The sequence below is a fragment of the Sorex araneus genome, chromosome 5, assembly GCF_027595985.1.
Source record: "Sorex araneus isolate mSorAra2 chromosome 5, mSorAra2.pri, whole genome shotgun sequence".
Lineage (NCBI taxonomy): Eukaryota > Metazoa > Chordata > Mammalia > Eulipotyphla > Soricidae > Sorex > Sorex araneus.
The window spans coordinates 152,898,306-152,920,202 of record NC_073306.1 but is presented as its reverse complement, the minus strand read 5'-3'; the positions used below and the strand labels follow the sequence as shown (position 1 = coordinate 152,920,202).

Sequence of the window (21,897 nt, the reverse complement as noted above, 5' to 3'; positions counted from 1 at the left end):
CACTGCCGTCAGAATCATCAGGATGGTCATTCATGCCAATGCGTGGCCTCTGTTGGCTTCTCATTTAAATGTGGAAATAACGTTATGATTTGGCCCGGATTTGCCTCCGGATCAGTCGGCAACAGGAGTGCCCATGGCTGGTGGGGCAGCCTGGACCACACAGCCCAGACCTCCTGCCCTGCTGTCTGTGTCCTGCAAAATAGGACAAAAGAGTGTTTTTTTTTTTTTTTTAAACGGGTTGGCAAATAGTTGCCTGGCTGAGGTACTCAACCTCTTCTAATAGTGAAGATGGGCCTTTTCCCCTTGCAAACTCTGCGTATGCAAGACAAAAGCCTTCCCAGTTATGCTATCATTCTAGCCCCTGGAAGCATATTTCTGCCCCAAATGATAAAACTGTGTTAAGTTTTGGTGTTGGGGAACTAAGCAGTTAATTTTAGAGCACTTTGGTGAGAAAAAATAACAAAAAAATCACAAAACTGGTTTTTAAAGAGCCCTTACTCGGCCAGAACTCTTTGGAGGGCCTGGATTCAAGTTTCAACTGTTGGGCTGGGGGGAACACAGCGGTTAAGGCGCAGGGACAGGGTTCCATGCCTGGCACCACACAGTCTACAAAGTTTTGCTGGGCATGGCCCTAGGGGTCCCTGAGCCCCTGTGTGGGGGCTTGGAGGCCCCCGAGCACTGCAGGGCACCAACAGCACGGCTTCACTGAACCTTTGGCCTGGAGTGACCCCAGACTCCTGAGCACTGAACACCACTTGTGAGACTCCTACCCCGCCCCTCAAAAAACCCCAAAGACCCTCCTCCACATTCGGAAGCTCCTGGGTAAGGGACTGAGCCCCGCATACCACAGTTCAGCGTCTGTCCTACGATTGTGGGTCAAAGGAAAATGCACCAGGACAAAGAGCAGCGTGGCACGCCGGGCACGGAGTCAGCGCTGTTCTCTCTGTACTTTTTTGTTTTTCTTTTTGGGTCCCACCCAGTGATGCTTAGGGGTCACTCCTGGCTCTGAACTCAGGAATTACCCCTGCCCATGCTCAGGGGACCATATGGGATGCTGGGAATCGAACCCGGGTCGGCCGCGTGCAAGACAAATGCCCTACCCCGCTGTGCTGTCTCTCCAGCCCCTGTCTCTGGACTTCTAACAACATCACCGCTGATGGTCACAAGCCCCACAAGCATACCAGAGTGAGTGGCATCTGCGGCCCACGGTGAGTCAGCACGCGCCTGCTATTTGCTGTATCCTGTGGAGAGGCGCAAGACGGGGGCCTGCTACTGATGGAAGCTTAAGTGAGATCATTCAGAGCAAGCTCTGACCTCGGGGCGGCTCTCTTCGAAAGCTGGCCACCCAAGTTTGGGTCTGAGCCTTAGGTACTTTGTGCACGGTGCTTCTGACAACAGAGATGGTTCCTCTGGCAGAGAGCGCAGGAGACACGGGGTTCGAGGAAGAGGAGGGGAGAGAAGAGAAAGCTCCAATTCGCTGAGCCAAGTGTCACCTGCTGGGGCAAGCAAGGATGTGCTCTGTGGGGCCGCTGCGGGCCTACCTGGGGCACCTTCCTCCAGGAACGGGCAGCCTGGCAGAGGGGAGCTGGCCGGGGTGGAGCACGGTGGCTCCGCAGCGCTGGGTTGTTGCTGTCTCCTTTCCTCTCCGTGTTGCCTTCTCCCGGCGTCTGCAGCGGTCGCCCAGAGCAGAGGCCTGGCTAAGTTCAGGGGATTTTTCTTTGCAGTACAACACAGCTACGTGGGGGTCACAGCAGCAGCCGGGCAGATGGGCGGGCAAGATTCGGGGATATCTGGGCATATTTTGGCCAGGGACCCCTGGAGCGGGGTGGGGTGGGGGACGCTGCTTCTGACCTCCTGGAGGTTCAGGCCAGAGGCCAGTCAACACCCCAGCAGCTGAGCCCCCCCCGCCCCGCCTGCCCCCTCCATCTCCGCCCAACCCGCGCTTCCGAGTTGAGGTCCTCGGATGAGACACAGGCCATGGGCACACCACACGGGCACGGCCAGGCTCCGTGGGGACGTTGTGCTCTTTGCTGAGTTTCAATGTGGCCTTGTGGACCATACGTGTCTTGGAGGGGCCACAGCGGCCACGAGGACGAGACTTGTAAACTTCCGTCCTTTCCCTAGCAGGCCACTTGCTTCCAGTGCTCCAGGTACACACAATCTACACTATTTAGCTTTTAATTTTAATTTGTTTATTTATTTTTTAAACTTATTGTATTTTATTTTTATGGAACTGGAGCGATAGCACAGCAAGTAGGGCGTTTGCCTTGTACACCACCTACCTGGGTTCTATTCCTCTGCCCCTCTCGGAGAGCCCAGCAAGCTACCAAGAGTATCTCGCCTGCATGGAAGAGCCTGGCAAGCTACCCGTGTATTCAATATGCCCCAAACAGTATCAAGTCTCACAATGGAGATGTTACTGGTGCCCACTTGAGCAAATTGATGAGCAATGGGATGACAGTGACAGTGATACAGTGATTGTATTTTATTTTTATAAAGTTGCTCACAATGATTCATTACAGATAATATTCAAACACCCATCTCACCACCACGCACCTTCCTACCACCATAAGAGGAAAGTGTGTGAAGATTGCTGTATTTCATCCTTGGAACCATTTATGTCCTTGTATAAGAGATCACGAACATGTTTGTTAAACCCAAACAATTGTGTGCTACTTTGGGTATATCAGTGGGCTAGAGTACAAGAGGTCACGTGGCTACATTTGCTCCAGGACGTTCTGTGTTGCTCTCTTCCGGGAGCTTTATTTCTGAGTCTCTGGATCTTGGCTGTTGATGAGATTACATGGCACTGGGGGCAGTTTGTGGGAATGACGGCCAAGTTACTGGAAAACTGGGGAGCTGGGGGAGGAGGCCCAGCCCTGTTCCGAGTGAGCCTGGAGATCTCAGTCACAGGTTCCGCATACCTGGGTTTTTCTGCAGGTTCCCTTATAGGTGAGGCTCATCTGAGCTTGTGGAGAGTGGCCTTGGGCACTGGAGGTTCTGGAGGCCTTTGGCTGCTGGGATTTTGCTTGGGTCGGGAGGGAAACTCAACCGGCCCCCCTCTGAGGTACCTCGGTGAAGACGGCCTGGCTCAGAGTCAGGATGTTGTGTGTCGCTCCAAATTTGTTTATTTTTGGTTTGTGTTCAGGGATCACTCCTTGCAGTGCCCAGGACTAACTCTGGGCCACTGTGGGCAAGTGCTCTACCCTCTGCACTATCTTTCCAGCCCTACTGTTACAATTACTGTTATTTTGGTTGGGGGGTCACACTCAGCGGTGCTCAGGACTTACTCCTAGCTCTGAGCTCAGGGATCGCTCCAGGCAGGCTCAGGGGCCCACAGTGGGTTTCAGGGATGGAGCCCAGGACTGCCATGTGAAAATGCAAGGCAAGCACGCACCTTCCTTCCTCCCTCCCTCCTTTTTCCTTCCTTCCTTCCTTCCTTCCTTCCTTCCTTCCTTCCTTCCTTCCTTCCTTCCTTCCTTCCTTCCTTCCTTCCTTCCTTCCTTCCTTCCTTCCTTCCTTCCTTCCTTCCTTCCTTCCTTCCTTCCTTCCTTCCTTCCTTCCTTCCTTCTTTCCTTCCTTCCTTCCTCCCTCCCTCCCTCCCTCCCTGATTTGGGCCACACGGTGTGTGGGTGTGTGTGGGAGATGTTGCTTCGGGGTCACTCCTGGTGATGCTCTGGGGACCATGTAAGGTGCGGGGGATCAAACCCAAGAGGGCTGCGTGCCAGGCCTGCGCCTTGCGCCCTGCTGTCCTTCCTCTCGGGTCCTCCCCTCCATCCTTTCTCGCCCTCAGCCTGCTGCCCCGCACCAGAGACTGACCAGAGACCCGCCTTAGTTGGGCGGCGGGCTGCGCAGTCCTGGGTGCGGGCGCGCTGGGGCGAGCCGCCGCTAGGGGGCAACAGCGCGCACGAAGCGGGTACCTCTTAAGCGGCTCGGCGGGGAGGGGCGGAGCCTGGGCGGCGAGGGGCGGTGCCACAGCGGGGCGGGGCCTGGGCGCCGAGGCGCGTGTACCTCTTAGGCGGCTCGGTGGGGCGGGACCTGGGCGGGGCGGAGAGGGCGGGGCGGGGTGAGGTCGGGCGGGACGGGGCCTGGGCGGGGCCTGGGCGGGGCGGGGCGGGGCGGCGCGGGGCGGCGCGGGCCGGGCGGGGCGCGGGCCGGGCAGTCGGGCCGGTGGCGGTGGCGGCAGGATGGCGGCGGGCGCGGGCGAGGCGCGCCGGGTGCTGGTGTACGGCGGCCGGGGCGCGCTGGGCTCGCGCTGCGTGCAGGCGTTCCGGGCGCGCAGCTGGGTGAGCGCGCGTCGCGGGGCCGGGTCGGGGTCGGGGCCGGGGCCGGGGTCGGGCCCCCGCAGACGGGGCGATGCTCGCGCCCGGCGGCCCCGGCGGCCCCCGCGGCGGGACTCGGGGCCTGCAGGGCTACGGGGTCGGGGCTGTTTCTCCCGCGTCCTCCGCTCGCGCGGGGTCGGTCGCGGAGTTTCCCGGGACGGGGCGGAGCATCCGGGCCAGACGCCCCCCGAGACGGGGTTCCCGCCGGCCCGGGGGAGACGAGCTGGGCGCTCGGGCCCGTGTCCCGGGTGTCGTGGGGTCTTGTGCTAGCGTCCCCTCCCTCTCCGTCGGCCGTCTTGGGACCTGGGAATTCCTCTTTGGTTTTGGGGTGACACCCGGCAGGGCGCAGGCATTGCCCCTGGAGGCGCTCTGGGCGTCCTGGGCGCTGCAGGGGTCGAACCGGGCCGGTCGATTTTGCAAGGCCTGGCATGGGCCGGCCCGGGGTGCACCGGGACTTTGAAGGGGAGCCCGGCGGCTGGCTTTGTTTCGCAGAGCCGGCCTGGGCCTCTGCACCTGAGCTGGAGGCCAGCCAGAGCAGGCCAGGGACCCTGACCCGGAGACACGCCCGCCCAGGGCCTTCTGCCTGCAGCGTCTCCAAGGCCCCTCCCTTGGCGTTAGTGCGAGGGGGTGAGGGACAGGGTCTCACTTGGGGTCAGGATCTCGGACCCCCTTTCTTCATGCCGGTCTGGGGGCTCTTGCCTGCACAGAAAGGCCCTCCCTACCCACTCTGATGCATTTTATGTTTTAAGTGAGTTTTGGGTTTTTTTGTTTCTAAAGTGGAGAACTTTGCACTGTAACAGTATCTACTTTCCAGTGCTTCATTATTAGTCAGTGCCTGATGAACTTCGTTATACGGGCACCAGCGAAAGCCCTATATATCTTTGTTGTTATGTTTTGGCCCACACCCAGCAGCGCTCAGGGCTCACTCCCACTCTGCACTCAGGGATCACTCCTGGTGGGGCTCAGGGGACCCTGTGTGGTGCTGGGGATTGAACCCGGGTCACTCTGGGCAAGGCGAGCGCCCTACCCGCTGTACCATTGCTCTGGACCCCGAAGTTTAGTTTATCTCACCAGACAATGGACTAATGAACCCTTTTTCCTTATTTGCACCCTGCACCCCTCACCTCCGTTCTTCCCTACTGGTAACCAGTTACGGGTCTTATAAAATTTTTTATTTTGGCCAGTAACTTGACTGGTTGCCAGGGCCTCTCCTGGGGCCATTTATTAACTCTGTGAACCTGGAGCCCAGTGCTCCTCAGCTTGACTCCAGTGGGCCTGTGGGTGCCCACTGTGACGGATCGGAAGGCACCCCCAGGGCCCCTTGGGGTCAGGTCTGACTTGGCAGGATCTTGCGGGCGGACTGACCTTTGACTGTCTTTCGGGCTCCCTCCCCCGGGAAGCTGGGAGCTGCCTGCTCTCTGTCATGTGTCCCCCAGGGGGTAGGCAGGCAGCACTGTTCTTTGTCTTGTGTTTTCACTTATTGTTTTGGGTCACACCCAGCGGTGCCAGGGACTGACCCCAGCCCTGCGTGGCCCAGGGAGAGTTGGCAGGGATGCGGGGTTCTCCAAAGGTCCCAGAGAGATGCTTCTCTCTGGGGCTTCCCGGGAAGTGCGGCCTGTCTGCCATCTCTCTTAATTCTCCCACAAACCTGTTCACGGTCACACCCCCGGTGGCAGCCCAGGATACATCTGCCAAGCGCCTGCTTTGTGGCAGAGCCAAGATTCGAACCCCAATTTCAGGTTTTTTTTCTCCCCCTTTTGGGTTTTGGGCGGAGGTGCTCTGTGCTCAGGGATCACTCCTGGTGGGGTTTGGGGGACCATCTGGGGTGCCAGGGATTGCACACGGTGGGTTGTGTGCAAGGTAAGCGCCCTCCCTGCTGCACTCTCCAGCTGCCAGTGTCTGAACCTTGAACCAAAGCCGCCACTCTGCGGTCCAGGGCTGGGGTCCGGAAACACCTGCCCTGCGGGAGCTTAGGGAGCTTAGACTCAGGATCGGTTTTTCCATTTTCAAGTGGCTGAAGAGCAGCCTAAGGAAGGAGGCATTGTTACGGGACTCCCCGGGACTCCCTGTAGCGTCTAGCATCGTGGGAGGGCATTGGCCTTTTGCGGGTGACCCAGGTGTGACCCCAGGCACCCCCCTCGGGTCTCCCGAGTCCCACCGGGGTGTACTCCCGAGCTCAGTCAGGATACGCCCTGAGCACCACCCCCCTCGAAAAGAGAAGAATGTGCTGTGCTGTGGAAAGACTCGAACATGTGTTTGGTTCCTACCTCAGTGCAGTGAGTGTGACGCGCCCAGTCCTCACTGCTGCTCGCTGGAGCGCAGGGTTCAGGGGTCCAGGCCAGTGGAGGCCAGGATACTCACTGGGCCCAGCCACGTTCGTCCAGTTTCCCTCTCTGTCTCATTTCTGGGTGTAGATCCTTATTTATTTATACTTTTTAAAAATATATATATATTTGGTTTTGGGGCCACGCATGGCGGTGTTCAGGCTCTCTCCTGGCTCTGAGCTCGGGGTCACTCCTGGCGGTGCTTGTGGACCCCCGGGATGCTGGGGACTAAACCTGGGTCAGCCGGGGACAAGGCAGCGCCCACTGCACTCTCCCCGGGGCACGGGTCTGCAGCGTCCTGCCTCTGGACCCACAGTGCTCTCCCTTCTCCCCAGTGGGTGGCCAGCATCGATGTGGTGGAGAACGAAGAGGCCAGTGCCAGCGTGGTGGTGAAGATGACGGACTCCTTCACGGAGCAGGCCGAGCAGGTGACTCGAACACCCCCGTGCCCGGGGGTCTCCCTGGCTCACGCGCCCCTCCTTGCCTTCAGGAATCACTTCTCTCAGTAGGTGCCCACGGAGCGCCTGTGCCCACTGAGGGAGTTTGGAAAAAATGAAACAAACAAAACCCCAAAGCCCGAAAAACCGAAGGGAGCCCATAACCCATTTTTGGTTTGCTGCTGTCTGTCCCGGGCCCATTTTCTTTCTTGACTTTGCTCTGCAAACTGTGCTCGCTACTTCACAGGTTGAGGTGCTGACCAGCTCCTCGCCCCACCTCTCGGAACTGAAACTGTCACTGGCGGGGCCGAGGGCAGGCTCAGTGTGGAGCTCTGTGTCCTGTCCTGGGCACCACTGGCTCCTGAGCACTGCAGGTGTCAACAAATAACCGGACCCGTGTTGACATGTTGTTTTTTATTTTATGGATTGACCAGACTTTCACTGAAACGAAGGTGTACCTTAGTTAAGATAGCGTGTCAGTGCGGTGACGTTTATGCTTTCAAGCCACACAGCCCTGTCCCCTTACCTCCACCGAGTGCCCAGACCCTCCGGATGTTTCTTGCTTTCTGCCTCCATTGGGTTAGTGTTTTTCTTTCTCTTTGTTTTTGGGCCACGCTTGACAGTACTCAGAAGTTGCGCCCGGGCCCGGTAGTACTCAGGGCTTACTCCTGGCTCTGAACTCGGGGTTCGCCCCGGTGGTGCTCAGGGGACCACATGAGGTGCCAGGGACTGAACCCAGGTCAGCCACGTGCAAGGCAAACACCCCACTCTCCAGCCCAGCAATTTTCTCTTTTTTAAAAAATGATGCTTTTGGTGTTTGGGCCTAGCCCGCTAGTGCTGAGGGCTTAGTCCTGGGCCTGCACCCCATGCTCATTGCTGCTGCTCCTGCATGTGTGGTGCCGAGGATGGAACCCAGGTCAGCGGTGTGCAGGGCCCGCACCCTCCCGCTGTCCTCCCGGCCCAGCAATTTTCTTTTACCTGTTGGGGGAGGAAGGAAAATTTTCCAGTCCTCAGGGTTCTCTGGCTGTTGAGTGATCTAATTAGCAGCAGCCAGATGAGCAGGAGCAAGGGCCCGATTGAGTTTGTCCGGATGGAGGCGGTGGGGAGGGAAAGGCAGGCAGGTTTCCAGCTGCGCCCGGGGAAGGGAGCCCGGCACTGCCTGGGGGTCTCCGATGGCGAGCCCTGGGGTTGGCATTGGCGCTGGGGGGAGTGGAGGAAAGGCCGTTTGGGGACTGACCCTAGTTCCGGGAGGGGGCCCAATTCAGTCTCGTAGGCGTTTCTGGAGCGCACAGCCGGCCAGGTGCCCAGCTGCAGCTGCCGCACGCTCACCCCTTCCGCTGGTTCGTCTCTGAGACACCCCCCGAGTGCAGCCCCCTTCTCTGTACAAGGGGCGCGTGAGAAGAGGAAGCCTGGCCTAGACCCTCACTCAAGGTCAGGCAGGTCTGAGCCTGCTGACTGAGCTGTGTTCTCCCCTGCTGAGCAGGCGTGTCGCTCAGGGCCGGGAGGAGACCTGGCCGGGAGGAGACCTGGCCGGGAGGAGACCTGGCCGGGAGGAGACCTGGCCGCAGGGAAGCGGCCTTGCGAGCCGCCGTCCTTCCCGGGGCTCCCTGTCGTGGGGACTGCCAGCCGGCTGTCTGAGGACCACGTGCCCTGTTTGCTCTGGGCACAGAGATCACTCCTGATGGCGTCCCGGATGGAACAGGCTAGCGCCCTCCTGGCTGGACTGTGTCTCCAGCTCGTCATTGCTCTGTAAAAGTTACAGAAGTGTTTTGGAGGGGACTTGAAGTTCAGAGGAGCCGTGCCCCGGGGCTCTGAAGGCCAGTGCCAGAGTCCGTACCCTGGCCGAGCCCAGGACAGCGGGCAGGCCGCTTGTCTCATCGATCCCTGAGACCCCCGATGGTCCCCTGAGCACCAAGAACACAGCAAGAACCTGTGGTCCACAGCTCGAGTTTGTGTTTTCCTACTTGATTGGTTTAAGCATGCTCGTGTCCCCGAGTGTCCCCGAGGCGACTGGAGACATCTTGGCCTTAACCCCAGCGACGTGTTCCCAGGTGCTCCTCGCCCGCCTCCCATTTCCCAGCCGAGTTCCAGACCCTGCCGAGCCTCTTTCCAAACCGGGGAGATGGCGCCGGGTCACGTGCATCTCTGTCCCTTCCGTTCCAGGTGACCGCAGAGGTGGGCAAGCTCCTGGGGGAGGAGAAGGTGGACGCCATCCTGTGCGTGGCCGGAGGGTGGGCCGGCGGCAATGCCAAGTCCAAGTGTGAGTCCTTTCCCGAGTCCTGGGTCCGAGTCCTGCGACCCCCTGGGCTCCCTGGGGGGGGGGCTCTGTGGGAGACCTACGATGCTGTCACCTGGGGAGAGCCGGGCCGGGCCTGCACGCCCTGCATGTGAGAGGACCCGCTCACAGGCCAGTCCCCAACCTGGCTGGCCGCTGCCCGCACTGGGCCTCCTGCTGAACTGTGCGCCTGGCGGAACCAGGCCTTGGGGCCTGGGCCCTGCGTGTGAGGCCCCGGGGGAATTGTTTTCTTTCTTTTCTTTCTATTTTTTTGCTTTTGAGCCACACCCAGTGGTGTTGGGGATTTGGGGGACGGACGGACGGACGGACACTAAATCCAGCCTTACCCCCTGTTCCCTCTGCCGCCCCGCCAGCTCTCTTTAAGAACTGCGACATGATGTGGAAGCAGAGCATCTGGACGTCCACCATCTCCAGCCACCTGGCCACCAAGCACCTCAAGGACGGAGGCCTCCTGACCTTGGCGGGGGCCAAGGCGGCCCTGGACGGGACCCCCGGTAAGACCACACGTCCAGCTGGGAAGGGCCTTTCCCGTGGGAGGATTCTCTGCATCTCTGGGGCCATCTCTTGGGCGAGAGGTTGGCGGGTCCTAGTGCCGCCCGGGGAGGGAGCTGGGTCACAGACCCGGGTGGCCCCGCTAGGACAGAAGCAGATAGATGCTTTTCAGCTGTGACTTTGCCCCATTCCTGCTGCTTGATGCTTTGCAAATTAGGAACCTCTCAGTCTCAGTGTTGCCACCTGTGAGAGGGGTTAGCGCTCCCTTTCACAGTGGAGACCAGCAGCCTGAGAGTGGCCTGGGGTCCACAGTGAGGTGGAACTGCTCCTGCCCTGCTGCAGGCTGTGTGCAGCTCCTCCTGCTTCTGCTCTTACTTTCCGCCTGAAACCTTGAGTTTGAGGCTCCTAAACCCAAGGCATGTGGTGTTTATTTTATTTATTTTGCTTTGGGGCCACACCTGGCGATGCTCAGATGCTCAAAGGTCACTCCTGGCTCTGCACTCAGGAATTATCCCGGTGGTGCTGGGGGGATATAGGGGGTCCTGGGGATGGAACCGGGTTGGCTGCTTGCGAGGCAAATGCCTCCTGGCTGTGCTGTGGCTCTGGTTGTGATCTTTTAACTTTGGGTTTAGATCCCAGAAAAATCTATTGTGTGTGAAGTGAAAGTGTATCACAGACAGGCTTATTTACGCCTCACAACTGAGAAAGTTTGTTCCAAATGAACATTTTTTTCCCACTTGGTAAAATCCGGGGACCCCTGCTGCTGCCCCTTTTATTTCCAGGGTGGGCTTTGTCAGTGATCTCCCCCACGGCTTTCCAGGAATTGTTTTTCTTCTCCTATCTACAAATCAATGAGCAACGGGATGACAGTGATCCAGTGATCTAGTGATCTGTAAGGGAGAGTTCTAGAGCCCAGATAGGTGGCTGGGTTTCAGCTTCCTCAGATTCCTGCTCTGTTTGGATGGAGTAAAATTCACCCCCCCCCTCAGCCACCTGTTTGTTTCCTTGTTTCTTTGATGGCCCTGGCCTGCCCCCCTGTGATGAGGACATCCTCTTCTCAGCACCGCGGGGACATTGACCCCTTTTGCAACCCAAGGTTGCAGCTGGAGCGGCTGAGCACCTGGGGCTGGACCTGCCCCTCCCTGCCCCCGCCCTGCCCGGCCCTTCCCAGGTTTAAAGTGTAACTGGGGTGGGGGCTGGCCTGGGGGCTGGGGTGGGGGCAGGGGTGGGGCAGGGGTGGGGGCAGGTGCTGGCGGAGGGCAGGCTCTTCATTTCTGTGGCTGCAGGCCAGGCTTTTGGGAGGAGCCTTTCCAGGCTCTGTGGGTGCTGCCCTGGGGGGCGGGCAGGGAGAGGGGGCCCCTCCTTCCTGCAAGCCTGGTGGTGGTAGGGGGAGTGGCTCTCCGAGACAGTGGGAAGGTCAGGCAAGAGTAGGTGTGCTTGGGCCACCGCAGCTGTGTCGGGGTCTGGAGACCAGGGGTGTGCTGCGTGCAGAGCAAGCACCTTGCCCACTGCGCTACCTGCCAGCCGAGAATAGGCTGGTTGTGGGGTTTGTTTTGTGAAGCAAAATTATGTGTGTGTATCTTTAAATTTATTTACTTTTGTTTGGGTGACGCTCAGGGGTCTCCTGTCAGGGCTTCCTTCTGCCTCTGTGCTCCGGGTCACTCCTTGAGGGCCGGGGACCAGGCATGGGGCGGGCTCCGCACCCACCGTCCCGGGCATCGCTCAGGACATGGCTCCGCCTGGCCTTCCAGCCCCTACGCCCTGGCCAGCCCGGCTACGGGACCCCCGCCTCCGCTCCTGCCCCCTGGGCGTGCCCTGTGGGGCGCACCTGCTGACCCGTGTTCTTTGCCTCCGCCAGGGATGATCGGCTACGGCATGGCCAAGGGCGCGGTGCACCAGCTCTGCCAGAGCCTGGCGGGGAAGAACAGCGGCATGCCCGCGGGCTCGGCTGCCATCGCCTTGCTCCCGTGAGTGGCGCCCCGAGGGACCCAGACCGGTGCCAGCTGCCTTTAACTCCCCCCACCCCCCATCCAGACCGGTGCCAGCTGTCCTGGCCTCCGCTTCCGCCTCCCCTTCATCACTTTCTTTCCCTCCCTCCACCCCCCCCCCAACTGCCCCCTTAGATTTTGAGGGTGGGCACACCTGGCGGGGCTTGGCACCAGGTAGGGTTTCCAGGATGGGGCCCGCCCAGCCGAGTGCACGAAGGGTACCTACCCCAGCCCGCCCCACGAAGCCTCCTGAGAGTAGGTGATGTGTCTCAGCCGTGGGCGGGCACGGGGGGCTGTGGGGAGACAGGGGGCCCTGGGGCAGCCTCAGGAGCAGCCACTCGGGGCGGAGTCCTCGTCCAGGGCCGTCCCTCCCTTCCTCCCGCCACTGCCCCTGGTTTCACAGCCGTCTAGAGTCGTGCCCTGGATATTCCAGAATTCTGGGAAACAGCCTCAGACCAGAGGCGGGGGCGGCTTCCTCCTATGTTTAAAGGAATGTTATTATCACCCTTGAACGCTCCTGGGCACCGACTGCTCCGTCCTAAGGGAGTTAAATGCAGCGGGCACCACTCACTCCATCACAGTTGTCCTTAGGGTGGCGGGGGGGGGGGGGGGCGGTGCTTTGGGGCCTGGGTGGTAAGTTTTAATTATTTTTGAGGGGTGAGAAGGAATTTCTCTCTCTTTTTTCTTTTCTTGGGCCATGCTCAGATTGTGAGTCTGGGATATACCCCGGGGGACCCTGTGTGGTGCTGGGGACCAGACGGGGGTCAGCTGCGAGTAAGGCACAACCCGCCTGCTGAGCTCGCTCCAGCCCGAGGCTTTTGGTTTTTCTTTCTTTCTTTTGGCCATACCTGCTGGTTTTCTGGGGCTCCTCCCAGCTCACTGTCGGGGGGTTGTTAGCAGTGGTCAGGGCACAGGCTCAGTCCTCACCTAACCCCCCCATCCCCAAAGGACCATTTGAGAAGACAAAGGTGACTCTTTGTTCTGTCAGATGCTGGGTGAGCTGCAGGCGGGCTCTCTGGGGTCTCTGTACCTCCAGAACCATGGAAGTGGGTCACCCTTGGGGGCTTTGCTTGTGCCATTGTCCCCGCCTGACCAGCTGCTGTTTCCACCCCGCAGGGTTACCCTGGACACCCCGATGAACCGGAAGTCCATGCCTGAGGCTGACTTCAGCTCCTGGACCCCCTTGGAGTTCCTAGTGGAGTGAGTATCGGGCAACAGCTGCTTCCTGCCCCCCTTAGCTCCACCCGCTCCCCCTCCCCCCACACGCTTAAGGACCAGCCTTGATCCCTGGGCTGAATGAGTGTCACAGGAGGTGTGAGGTGGGCATGTGTAGTGCAGAGTGTGGGCATGCGGCTCATGCATTCGGTGGCCAGGGGCGTCTCCCACCCACGGTGGCAGGGACCCGGGCTGCCAGGCTGGTTGGTCCTCAGTCGCCCTTTATTCCCGTCGCACAGCGTTAGATACAGAGATGCTCAGCTGGGACTCGGGAGGGTTGCGGGTAGCAATTACCCGGAGGTGTGGTTGACAGTCACAGATGCCAAGCCCTTCCTTCAGGGGAGACTTCTAGGACAATCTTATCCCATCGGAGGTCTGCCCAGGGGCCGAATTCCATTTAAGGTGTATTACTTTCCCCTTTCCTTAGCCAGAATCCATTTAAACAGTCATCTTAAATTTACTTGCTCTATATCTAGGCATTTTGTGTGGACACAGTAAGAGATACATTAAACTTAAAGGTTTCATATGTGGGCCATCTCGCTGTATATCCCAGACTAGAGTCGTCAGGCCAGCTTGGTCGCTCCTCACCCCAGCACGGTCCTTATCCACTTACTTCTTTTTGTTTTATGGCGCTTGGCCTGTCCCTTTTCAAGTCCAGGGTAGCTTATGGCTTGCCCTGGGTCCACCGAGTCCCTTGCCAGGACCCTCCTTTTGGGGTGTCTGAGTAACTGAGGCTTAAGTTGAGTAACTATGACATTTACTCCAGGAGTAAATATAAAATATAAAATAAAATGTAAAAATAAATGGAGTCCCTTAACTCCCAAATTATGAAAGCATAGCATTAGCTGTCTTCCTGTGTCTGTGCAAAAAGGACATTGCTCTAAAGTATGCAAAGGACATAAAGGAAAGAGAAAAGTGATATTTTACTTAAAAATACAAAATCCAGAGTCCTTAGAAGGATCGGACCTTATAAGTCACAGGGCCCGATTTGGGGATATAGGTGACTAACAGATAGGGGAAGCAGAGCACAGAGAAGTTACACACAGGAACGGGAGTGCCTCCGGAGCACTGTGATGGGTGTGACCCAGTAACCTGAGCTCCTTGTGATGGGGGAAGAGAGGACAAACCAATGTTAGCCAGCAGGCGTGCATGGCAGAGAAGGTGTCGGGGATCAGCCCCTTCCCGGCACCCCTCCCCTAAGCACATCTCTACCCTCAGCCTCAGCGTTGCGTGTCACCGTGCGGAGTGATACAGTCCGTGGTGCCGGGCAGCTGGTGCAGTGCCCCAGGTCTACAGCTCTGAATCAGTCTCAGCCCCTGCTAATGTTTTCATCTCTCTTTAATGAGGAACAGCCACGCGGCAGGCAGGGGCGGGCGGTACCGGGGCCTGATCAAGGAGAACTTCAGCTATCCGCTGGTTTGAATTTGTGCTTCAGGTCCCCAGATCTGCAGGGGAAGCACACACCCAGCCCCAGTGTGGGACGCGATGAATACGATGCAGTCCCTGCCCACCCCAGCAGATGGCGACCTCGCCCCTCAGTGCTGGCCTCTTAACACAAGTTTAGGTTTCTGTTTCGTGGCCAAGCTTGATGGTGTTTAGGGCTCCTCCTGGCTGTGCACCCAGAGGTCACTCCTGGCCAAGCTCAGGGCACCATTGGGGTGCCAGGGATCGAACCCGGCTTGGCCGTGCGCAGGGCAAATGCCTGAGACAGCCGCTGCTGTCTGTCTCTCCGGCCCCCGGGCTGTGTCCGGGTTTGCAGGTGCTTCTGGGAGGTCACAGCTCGTGTTTGGCGGGAAGGCCTGGGATTGTGTGTGGAACAAGCTTTCAACCTGGCACTTCCCTGTAGAATGAAGCTGCGTATTTTTTTCTCATGGAAAGTCCGAGAAAAGTGCGGTCATCACAAAATCAAAGGCTTGAGAACAGGAGAGGGGGGGGCGGGTCTGGGCGACTTGTCCAGGGTCACCCGGCAGAGCCAGGACCTGACCCAGGAGCCAGGCGGTCACCCGTGTTCTAAGCGGGCACCGCTTCTGCTCATGCCAAGCGCTAGCCGTCACGCTGGCTCTGCAAGAGAAAGCGCTGAAGTTGTGCAAGAAGCCGGACCCTTTGAGCCCTGCCGGCGTCTCTGCGCGGCGCTGAGGGAGACTTTGGCCTCGGGACCTGGGTTCCGGGTGGCTCGAGGGGGCTGGCAGGTCTGCACTGGGGCCGGCCACAGCCTGGGGGGGGGCGTGCCGGGGACCAGTCCCTGGGGAACGCGTCTGAAGTAGGGGTGCCTCGGGGTTAAGAGGACGAGAGAGGAGAGCATGGTCGCCCCGTCTCCGTCTCCTGCTTGTTTACTGCCTCACACCGCCCAGCATCAGAGCACGGCGAACAGCTACAGGCATTTGTCTGTTCACGCTGCTCTCAGCGGTAGGAACGGTCCCGGGTCAGAGGGGACAGCAGGGGGAGGTGTAGAGGTCTCTGAAGCCATCTTCACTGGGAGCGGTGGAGGACTTAGCAGCCGTGGCAGGACCCCTACCAAGGGGGCTTTCCAGGTGTTAAGGACCCCATGAACCATACTTCCCGCCCTGATCTTCTAAACCAAGTGTGATTCGACTCATGCGAATGTGTGCCTTGGCCCCGCCCTGCTGTTTTCAAACATCTATTCTCCCCGCCTCTCCCCTGCCTTCTCCCTCTGGCACTGTGGTCTGCAGTCCAGGTATGGAGAGGACATCATGGTTGTTCCTTTGCTCCTTTCAGCACGCGGTTCCTATCCAGAGTGATCATTCCCAGCTGTTTGTCATAGCGGTCCCTTCTCTGTCCCAACTGCCTTCTCCCCCAGCCCTTGAGGCAGGCTCCCAACATGGGCCAATTCCCCCTGACACTTGTTTCTAATGTCCTGGGGTGTTGGTCTCATTATGGGTTGTTTTATTTTTGATGTCCCACAAATGAGTGCAGTCCTTCTATGTCTGTCCCTCTTCTTCTGACTAATTTCACTCAGCATGATACTCTCCATGTCCATCCATTTATAAGTGAATTTCATCACTTCGTTTTCCCTAACAGCCGAGTAATATTCCATTGTGTAGATGTGCCATAGTTTCTTTAACCAGTCATCTGTTCTTGGGCACATGGGTTATTTCCAGATTCTGGCTGTTGTGAATGGTGCTCACCTATTTCATGTGGCACCTTACATCTCACATTACATATTACAGTTCTGGGATGCTGGAGCAATAGCACAGCGGATAGGGCGTTTACCTTGCATGCCGCCGACCCTGGTTCGATTTCCAGCATCCCATATGGTCCCCTGAGCACTGCAGGAGTAATTCCTGAGTGCAAAGCCAGGAGGTAACCCAGGTGCATTACTGGGTGTGACCCAAAAAGCCAAAAAAAAAAAAAAAAGAATACATATTACGGATCTGTATTACATACATCCCCCGCATACTATTATGGGTGTATGTAGGAAATTGTCTGAGTGCTTTGGGTGTAGAGCACTTTTCTTGGCTTGTTTGACACTCGACCCTGGTCTGGAAGGTTCTGGAACCAGGGGCACGAAGGGACTAGCCAGAAACCCTGAGCCTTTTCCAACTGCAGGTCCAGAATCCCAGGGGAAAGCATTGGGTGTCCTCGAACACAGATGTTGTGTTTTTAGGGTTAGGAGCCACCTGGGACACCTGGTGAATTCACCCCATTCACTGGGGTGTTCTGGGGGGGTGTCTCTACAGGTCAGGGGGACCCTTGCTTCTGCACTTCCCATATTTTGTTGTAATTCTGTTTCTTTGTATCGTCTTTCTGTTGCTTGAGAGGCCTTGGTGCTCTGTAAGTGTATCCCTGGGGGGAAGTTTCCTCCCCTTCTCTTAAATTTCTGGGGCAGTAAGAGCAAAGTATAAAGTGTGCTGTGCAAGGCTCTCGCTCAGTGAATAAACAAATTAAACCTTTTGTGAGCACTTGAAGTCAGGCCACGGTTATGAAGGACGCCGGCAATGCAGAGAATACAGGAATGAAACATTCTTGGCAAATCCTGTGGCGCAGAGACTAGAAGGACCCCGAGTCCCCGGCACCTGTGTGATGGTCCCACCTCACAGCTGCGCACCGCCCCCCAGCCCCTCCGCCCCCAAGCCAGAGGTCGGGCTATCGGTAAACACGTGTCCCACATTTTGCTTTCAAAATGATAAGCGTCTCTTCTTCATTCTAGAACCTTCCATGACTGGATCACAGAGAAAAACCGACCCAGTTCGGGAAGCCTAATCCAGGTGGTCACCACGGAGGGGAAGACGGAGCTGACCCCCGCATACTTCTAAGCCCCGTGCCCAGCGATGGCCCCGAGGGAAGAGTCGTCAGTGGCTCATGTGGGCGCATCTGGGCCTCCCATTGTCCTGTCTGTGGTGCCAGACCTCTCTGCTCGTCCTGCGTCTCGTGTGTCCGTGTGGAATAACGCACATGTGCCCGTGCCAGCCTCCGGGGTGGCGTCCCCCTGACCTGGCATCGGGACACGTGGTTTGGAATGTTTGTCTTAGACTAGTTTCTGTGGCCCCGACTGAGCTGCCTTAAGTCCCCCTGGGTGGTGTGAGCTCGTGCCCTGGGCTCTGGCGTCTCTCACTGTGCCGTTGCCAAGTCTTTTTCATCCAATAAATGTACTTCCCTTACGGCGGCGTCTCCTTGCCTCCCCCCTTTCTGAGTCCCGGATGCTGCCACACCCCAACCCTAGAATAAACTTATGGGGGGGCAGGGGACTCCCACCAGTGGTGCTCAGAGTTTTATTCTTGTTCTGTGTTCTGGTGGGCTTGGGTGGAACCATATGGGATGCCGGGGATTCAACCAGGGCCGGTTGCGTGCAAGGCAAACCCCTACCCACTGTACTATCGGCCCCTAGAATTCTTTCAAAGTGAAAAATAGAGTGACATTTAGAAGAGACAGCTGTGCCTGCACCCTGATCTTGCACGGCCCAGCCTCCAGAGCTGTGAGAAAGCAGGTTTTTAAAAAAATTTGTTTTGGGGGCCGGAGCGATAGCACAGCGGGTAGGGCGTTTGCCTTGCACGCGGCCGACCTGGGTTCGATTCCCAGCATCCCATATGGTCCCCCAAGCACTGCCAGGAGCAATTCCTGAGTGCAAAGCCAGGAGTAACCCCTGAGCATCGCTGAGTGTGACCCAAAAAGCAAAAATAAATAAATAAATAAATAAAAATTTTGTTCTGGGGGCTACACCCAGCGCTGTGCAGGGCTTACTTCCAGCTCTGCCCTGGTAGGCTGAGCCAGGGATCAACCCAGTGAGTCACGTGTAAGGCAAGTAAGTGTCCTACTCACTGGACTCTTGCTCCAGCCTCAGGGCTGTTGTGTTAGAGCTGCAGGAACAGCTGAGTAATGCGGCATGGCTGCTAGCAGTCAGAGTTACAGCTCATGCACCTGCCAGCTCATCTCTGAGGCCGGTGGCATTAATCCTCACTCTGAGGTCAGGCGACTTACTGAGAACACCGTTAATTCCAGGAGAGCTGCTCGCTGTCCTCCCACTTACGAGCCAGACCTCAGAATCGATGATCTAGTGTCTCCTTCCCTGCCCAGCCTGGGAGGGTAAGAATATCAGAGGCAGGCCAGAAGGGGGGACTGTCCTCTCCAGCCACTCATTGAAGAAGCCATTGTTCATGCCAAGTGTGCAGTCAACAGCCACTTACGTACATGTCTGGGACAGGAAGTGGCTTGAGACAAAGATCCAAGACTAGAGATTGTCCCTAGTGGCAGGAGGGGTTACCAGCTAAATTTCATTTTGCATAAAAATCCTTGAGATAAGTGCCCAATCAGCTTAACTAGGGAGGGAAAGAACCTATACAAAGAAAACTATGAAACGTTACTTCAAGAAATGAAAGAGGACATGAGGAAATGGAGACACATCCCCTGCTTATGGATTGGGAGAATCAACAATGTCAAAATGGCAACACTCCCCAGAGTATTATAAAGATTCAGTACGGTCCCCCAAGTAGGGGATGTTGGGAGGACCCACTCGGGTTGGAAGATGCGAGCTGAAAGTAGACTATAGACCGAACATGGTGGCCACTCAGTACCTCTATTGCAAACTACACCCAAAAGGAGAGAGAACAAAAGGGAATGCCCTGCCACAGAGGCAGGGTGGGGTGGTGGGGGATGGGGTGGGGGTGGTGAGAGGGATGCTGGGATCATTGGTGGAGGTGAGTGGGCACTGGTGGAGGGATGGGTAAACGATCACTGTATGAGTGAAATGCAAACACAAAAGTTCATAAGTTTGTAACTACATCACAGTGATTCTCTAATAAAAATTTTTTTAAAAAGCTTCAATATGGTCCCTATAAGAATACCCACGATGTTTTTCAAAGAAGTTGATCAAGCACTCCTGAAATTCTTGTGAAACAATAAAGCCCCATGAGTAGCTAAAGCAATCCTTGGGAAAAAGAAGATGGGAGGCATTATCTTCCCCAACTTCAAACTATTACAAAGCAGTAGTAATTAAAACAGCATGGGATTGGCATAAAGACAGACTCCCAGACCAACGGAGTAGTTGAATATCCTAAAATAACCTCAAATATATAATCATTTAGTCTTTGACTAGGGAGCAAGAAATACGTAGTGGAGCAAGGAAAGCCTTTTTAACAGGTGGTGCTGGGAAAACCTCACTTCCTGGGCCCCGAGCACCACCAGGAGCGAATTCTGAGTACAGAGCTGGGGGTCGCTTCTGAGCATCGCCGGAGTTGGTTCAAAACGGGAGGAAAAACCCTGAAAACCTTAGGAAGGGGCTGGAGGGATAGATAGCACAGCAGGTAGGGCGTTTGCCTTGCATGCGGCCGACCCGGGTTCGATTCCTTCGTCCCTCTTGGAGAGACTGGCAAGCTACCGAGAGTATCTCGCCCACATGGCAGAATCTGGCAAGCTACCCGTGGTGTATTCAATATGCCAAAAGCAGTAACAAGTCTCACAGTGGAGACGTTACTGGTGCACACTCGAGCAAATCGATGAACAACAGGACGACAGTGCTACAGTGCTAGTGTTATGTGTAATTCGCTAAAAATTATCCAAAAAAAGTTTCCTTAGAAGAAAGTGCGTGAATATTGTTGTATCTCACCCTGGCGCCATTAAGACCTTGTATAAGAGATTATAGCATGTGGTTACAGGTTGAAACTTGCGTGCTAATATAGTTTTATTAATTTGATTTTTATCACACCTGATGATGCTCAGGGGTTTCCTCCTGGCTCTGAACTCAGAAATCACTCCTGGCGGTGCTTGGGGGACCATCTGAGATGCCAGGGATGGAACCCGGGCTGGCTGCGTGCAAGGCAAACGCCTTCCCCGTGATCCTATCTCTCTCGCCCTGATAATATATACATATATATATATATATATATATATATATATATATATATTTTCCTGCTAATATATTTTTAAACGAGATTGGTTGCCTTTACACCCATCTGATGTGGTGTGTTACTCCTGGTACATCAGCGGTGTAGAGGGTGTGAGATGTTGCGCGGGCCCGGGTTCCAGGGGTCCTTCAGCTATCTCCCCATCCACCCTGGGCTTGCTTTGTTCCTTGGTTTTTTTGCACTATATGCTGCGATGCTCATGAGGCTGTTCCTGACTCTGTGCTCGGCGCGCCCCCTGGTGGTTCTTGGTGGATCAGACGTGCTGCTGGGGATTTTAACAAGATCTGCCCCTGGGTAAGCACGACCTTGACATTCTCACTCTTCTTCAGGCCAACAAGGTGCTTTCCAAGACCAGCTGACTTCAATAGTAAAGCCAGGGACCGGGACCGAGATATCACTGAGCATCTCGGGGTCAAATATGTCGGGGCACAGATAGGTTAAAAACATACACCGAGGGGCTGGAGCAATGGCATAGCAGGTAGGGCGCTTGCCTTGTACGCGGCCAACCCGGGTTCAATTCCCAGCATCCCATATGGTCCCCTGAGCACTGCCAGGGGTAGTTCCTGAGTGCAGAGCCAGGAGTAACCCCTGTGCATTGTGACCCCCCAAAAGCAAAAAAACAACCAAAAAAGCCCATACACCGAGATGACACACTTAACGAACCAAACTACAGGTTTGTGCTATGCTTTGGGTGTGACATGGTGAGTAAGAGCGTTATGTAGACAGCCATACCGTTGGGAGAGAAACGGGAACGAAACAAAACAAAAATCAACAAGAAACCCAAGCCCCAATCCCAGCTATGGTTTATAGCTACTGGGTGCCAGGAACTTTGAGTATGTTTTTTGGTCTGGTCTTGGCAATAACTCTTGGTTTGGTGCTGGAGTGAATGTATCACCCCAAACACTTGTTCTGCCCAGAGCGGAACTCCCGGTTTATGATTTGCATTAGCTCGAGACGGAGCTTGGATCTGCTCCATCTCACCCAGCTTCTTGGGTGAGACGTCAGCTGGATCTTTGGTCCATTTGTGTTATTTGTTTATTTAAACAGCTGTAAAATACAACTGTTGTGGAGATAAATTATTAGTTTTTGGTTTAAAATATTCAGCAGAATGCTTTAATTAAATTAAATAATTTTTGCTTTTTTGGGCCACATCTGGCAGTGCTCAGGGCTTTCTCCTGGGTATATATGCTCAGGAATTGCACTTGGCTGGACTGGGGGACAGTATGAGAATCTGCAGGAACCTGTGCTGACCACGTGCAAGGCAAATGTCCCACCCACTGTTCTATTGCTCTGACCCAGCATGCTTTTTCTTTTCTTCCTTCCTTCCTTCCTTCCTTCCTTCCTTCCTTCCTTCCTTCCTTCCTTCCTTCCTTCCTTCCTTCCTTCCTTCCTTCCTTCCTTCCTTCCTTCTTTCTTCCTTCCTTTCTTTCTTTCTTTCTTTCCTCTTTCTTTCTTTCTTTCTTTC

The 21,897-nt window shown here is 56.2% G+C and overlaps 1 protein-coding gene across 1 annotated transcript; it reads left to right on the top strand.

Annotated features, from left to right (window-relative positions):
* Positions 1-4,142: 4,142 nt before the first annotated feature.
* Positions 4,143-17,693, top strand: QDPR (quinoid dihydropteridine reductase). Its single transcript, XM_055140273.1, has 7 exons — positions 4,143-4,286; positions 6,982-7,074; positions 9,247-9,343; positions 9,733-9,873; positions 11,730-11,838; positions 12,976-13,059; positions 17,243-17,693. The coding sequence occupies exons 1-7, from the start codon at positions 4,188-4,190 to the stop codon at positions 17,346-17,348; spliced, it is 729 nt and encodes a 242-aa protein (XP_054996248.1). The 5' UTR covers positions 4,143-4,187; the 3' UTR covers positions 17,349-17,693.
* The last annotated feature ends 4,204 nt before the right edge of the window (positions 17,694-21,897 follow it).

Coding starts and splice junctions, on each gene's coding strand:
- QDPR (XM_055140273.1), top strand. CDS start 4,188: ATGGCGGCGGGCGCGGGCGAGGCGCGCCGGGTGCTGGTGTACGGCGGC. Junction 9,344..9,732: donor CGGCAATGCCAAGTCCAAGT/GTGAGTCCTTTC, acceptor CCGCCCCGCCAG/CTCTCTTTAAGAACTGCGAC. Junction 9,874..11,729: donor GGCCCTGGACGGGACCCCCG/GTAAGACCACAC, acceptor TGCCTCCGCCAG/GGATGATCGGCTACGGCATG.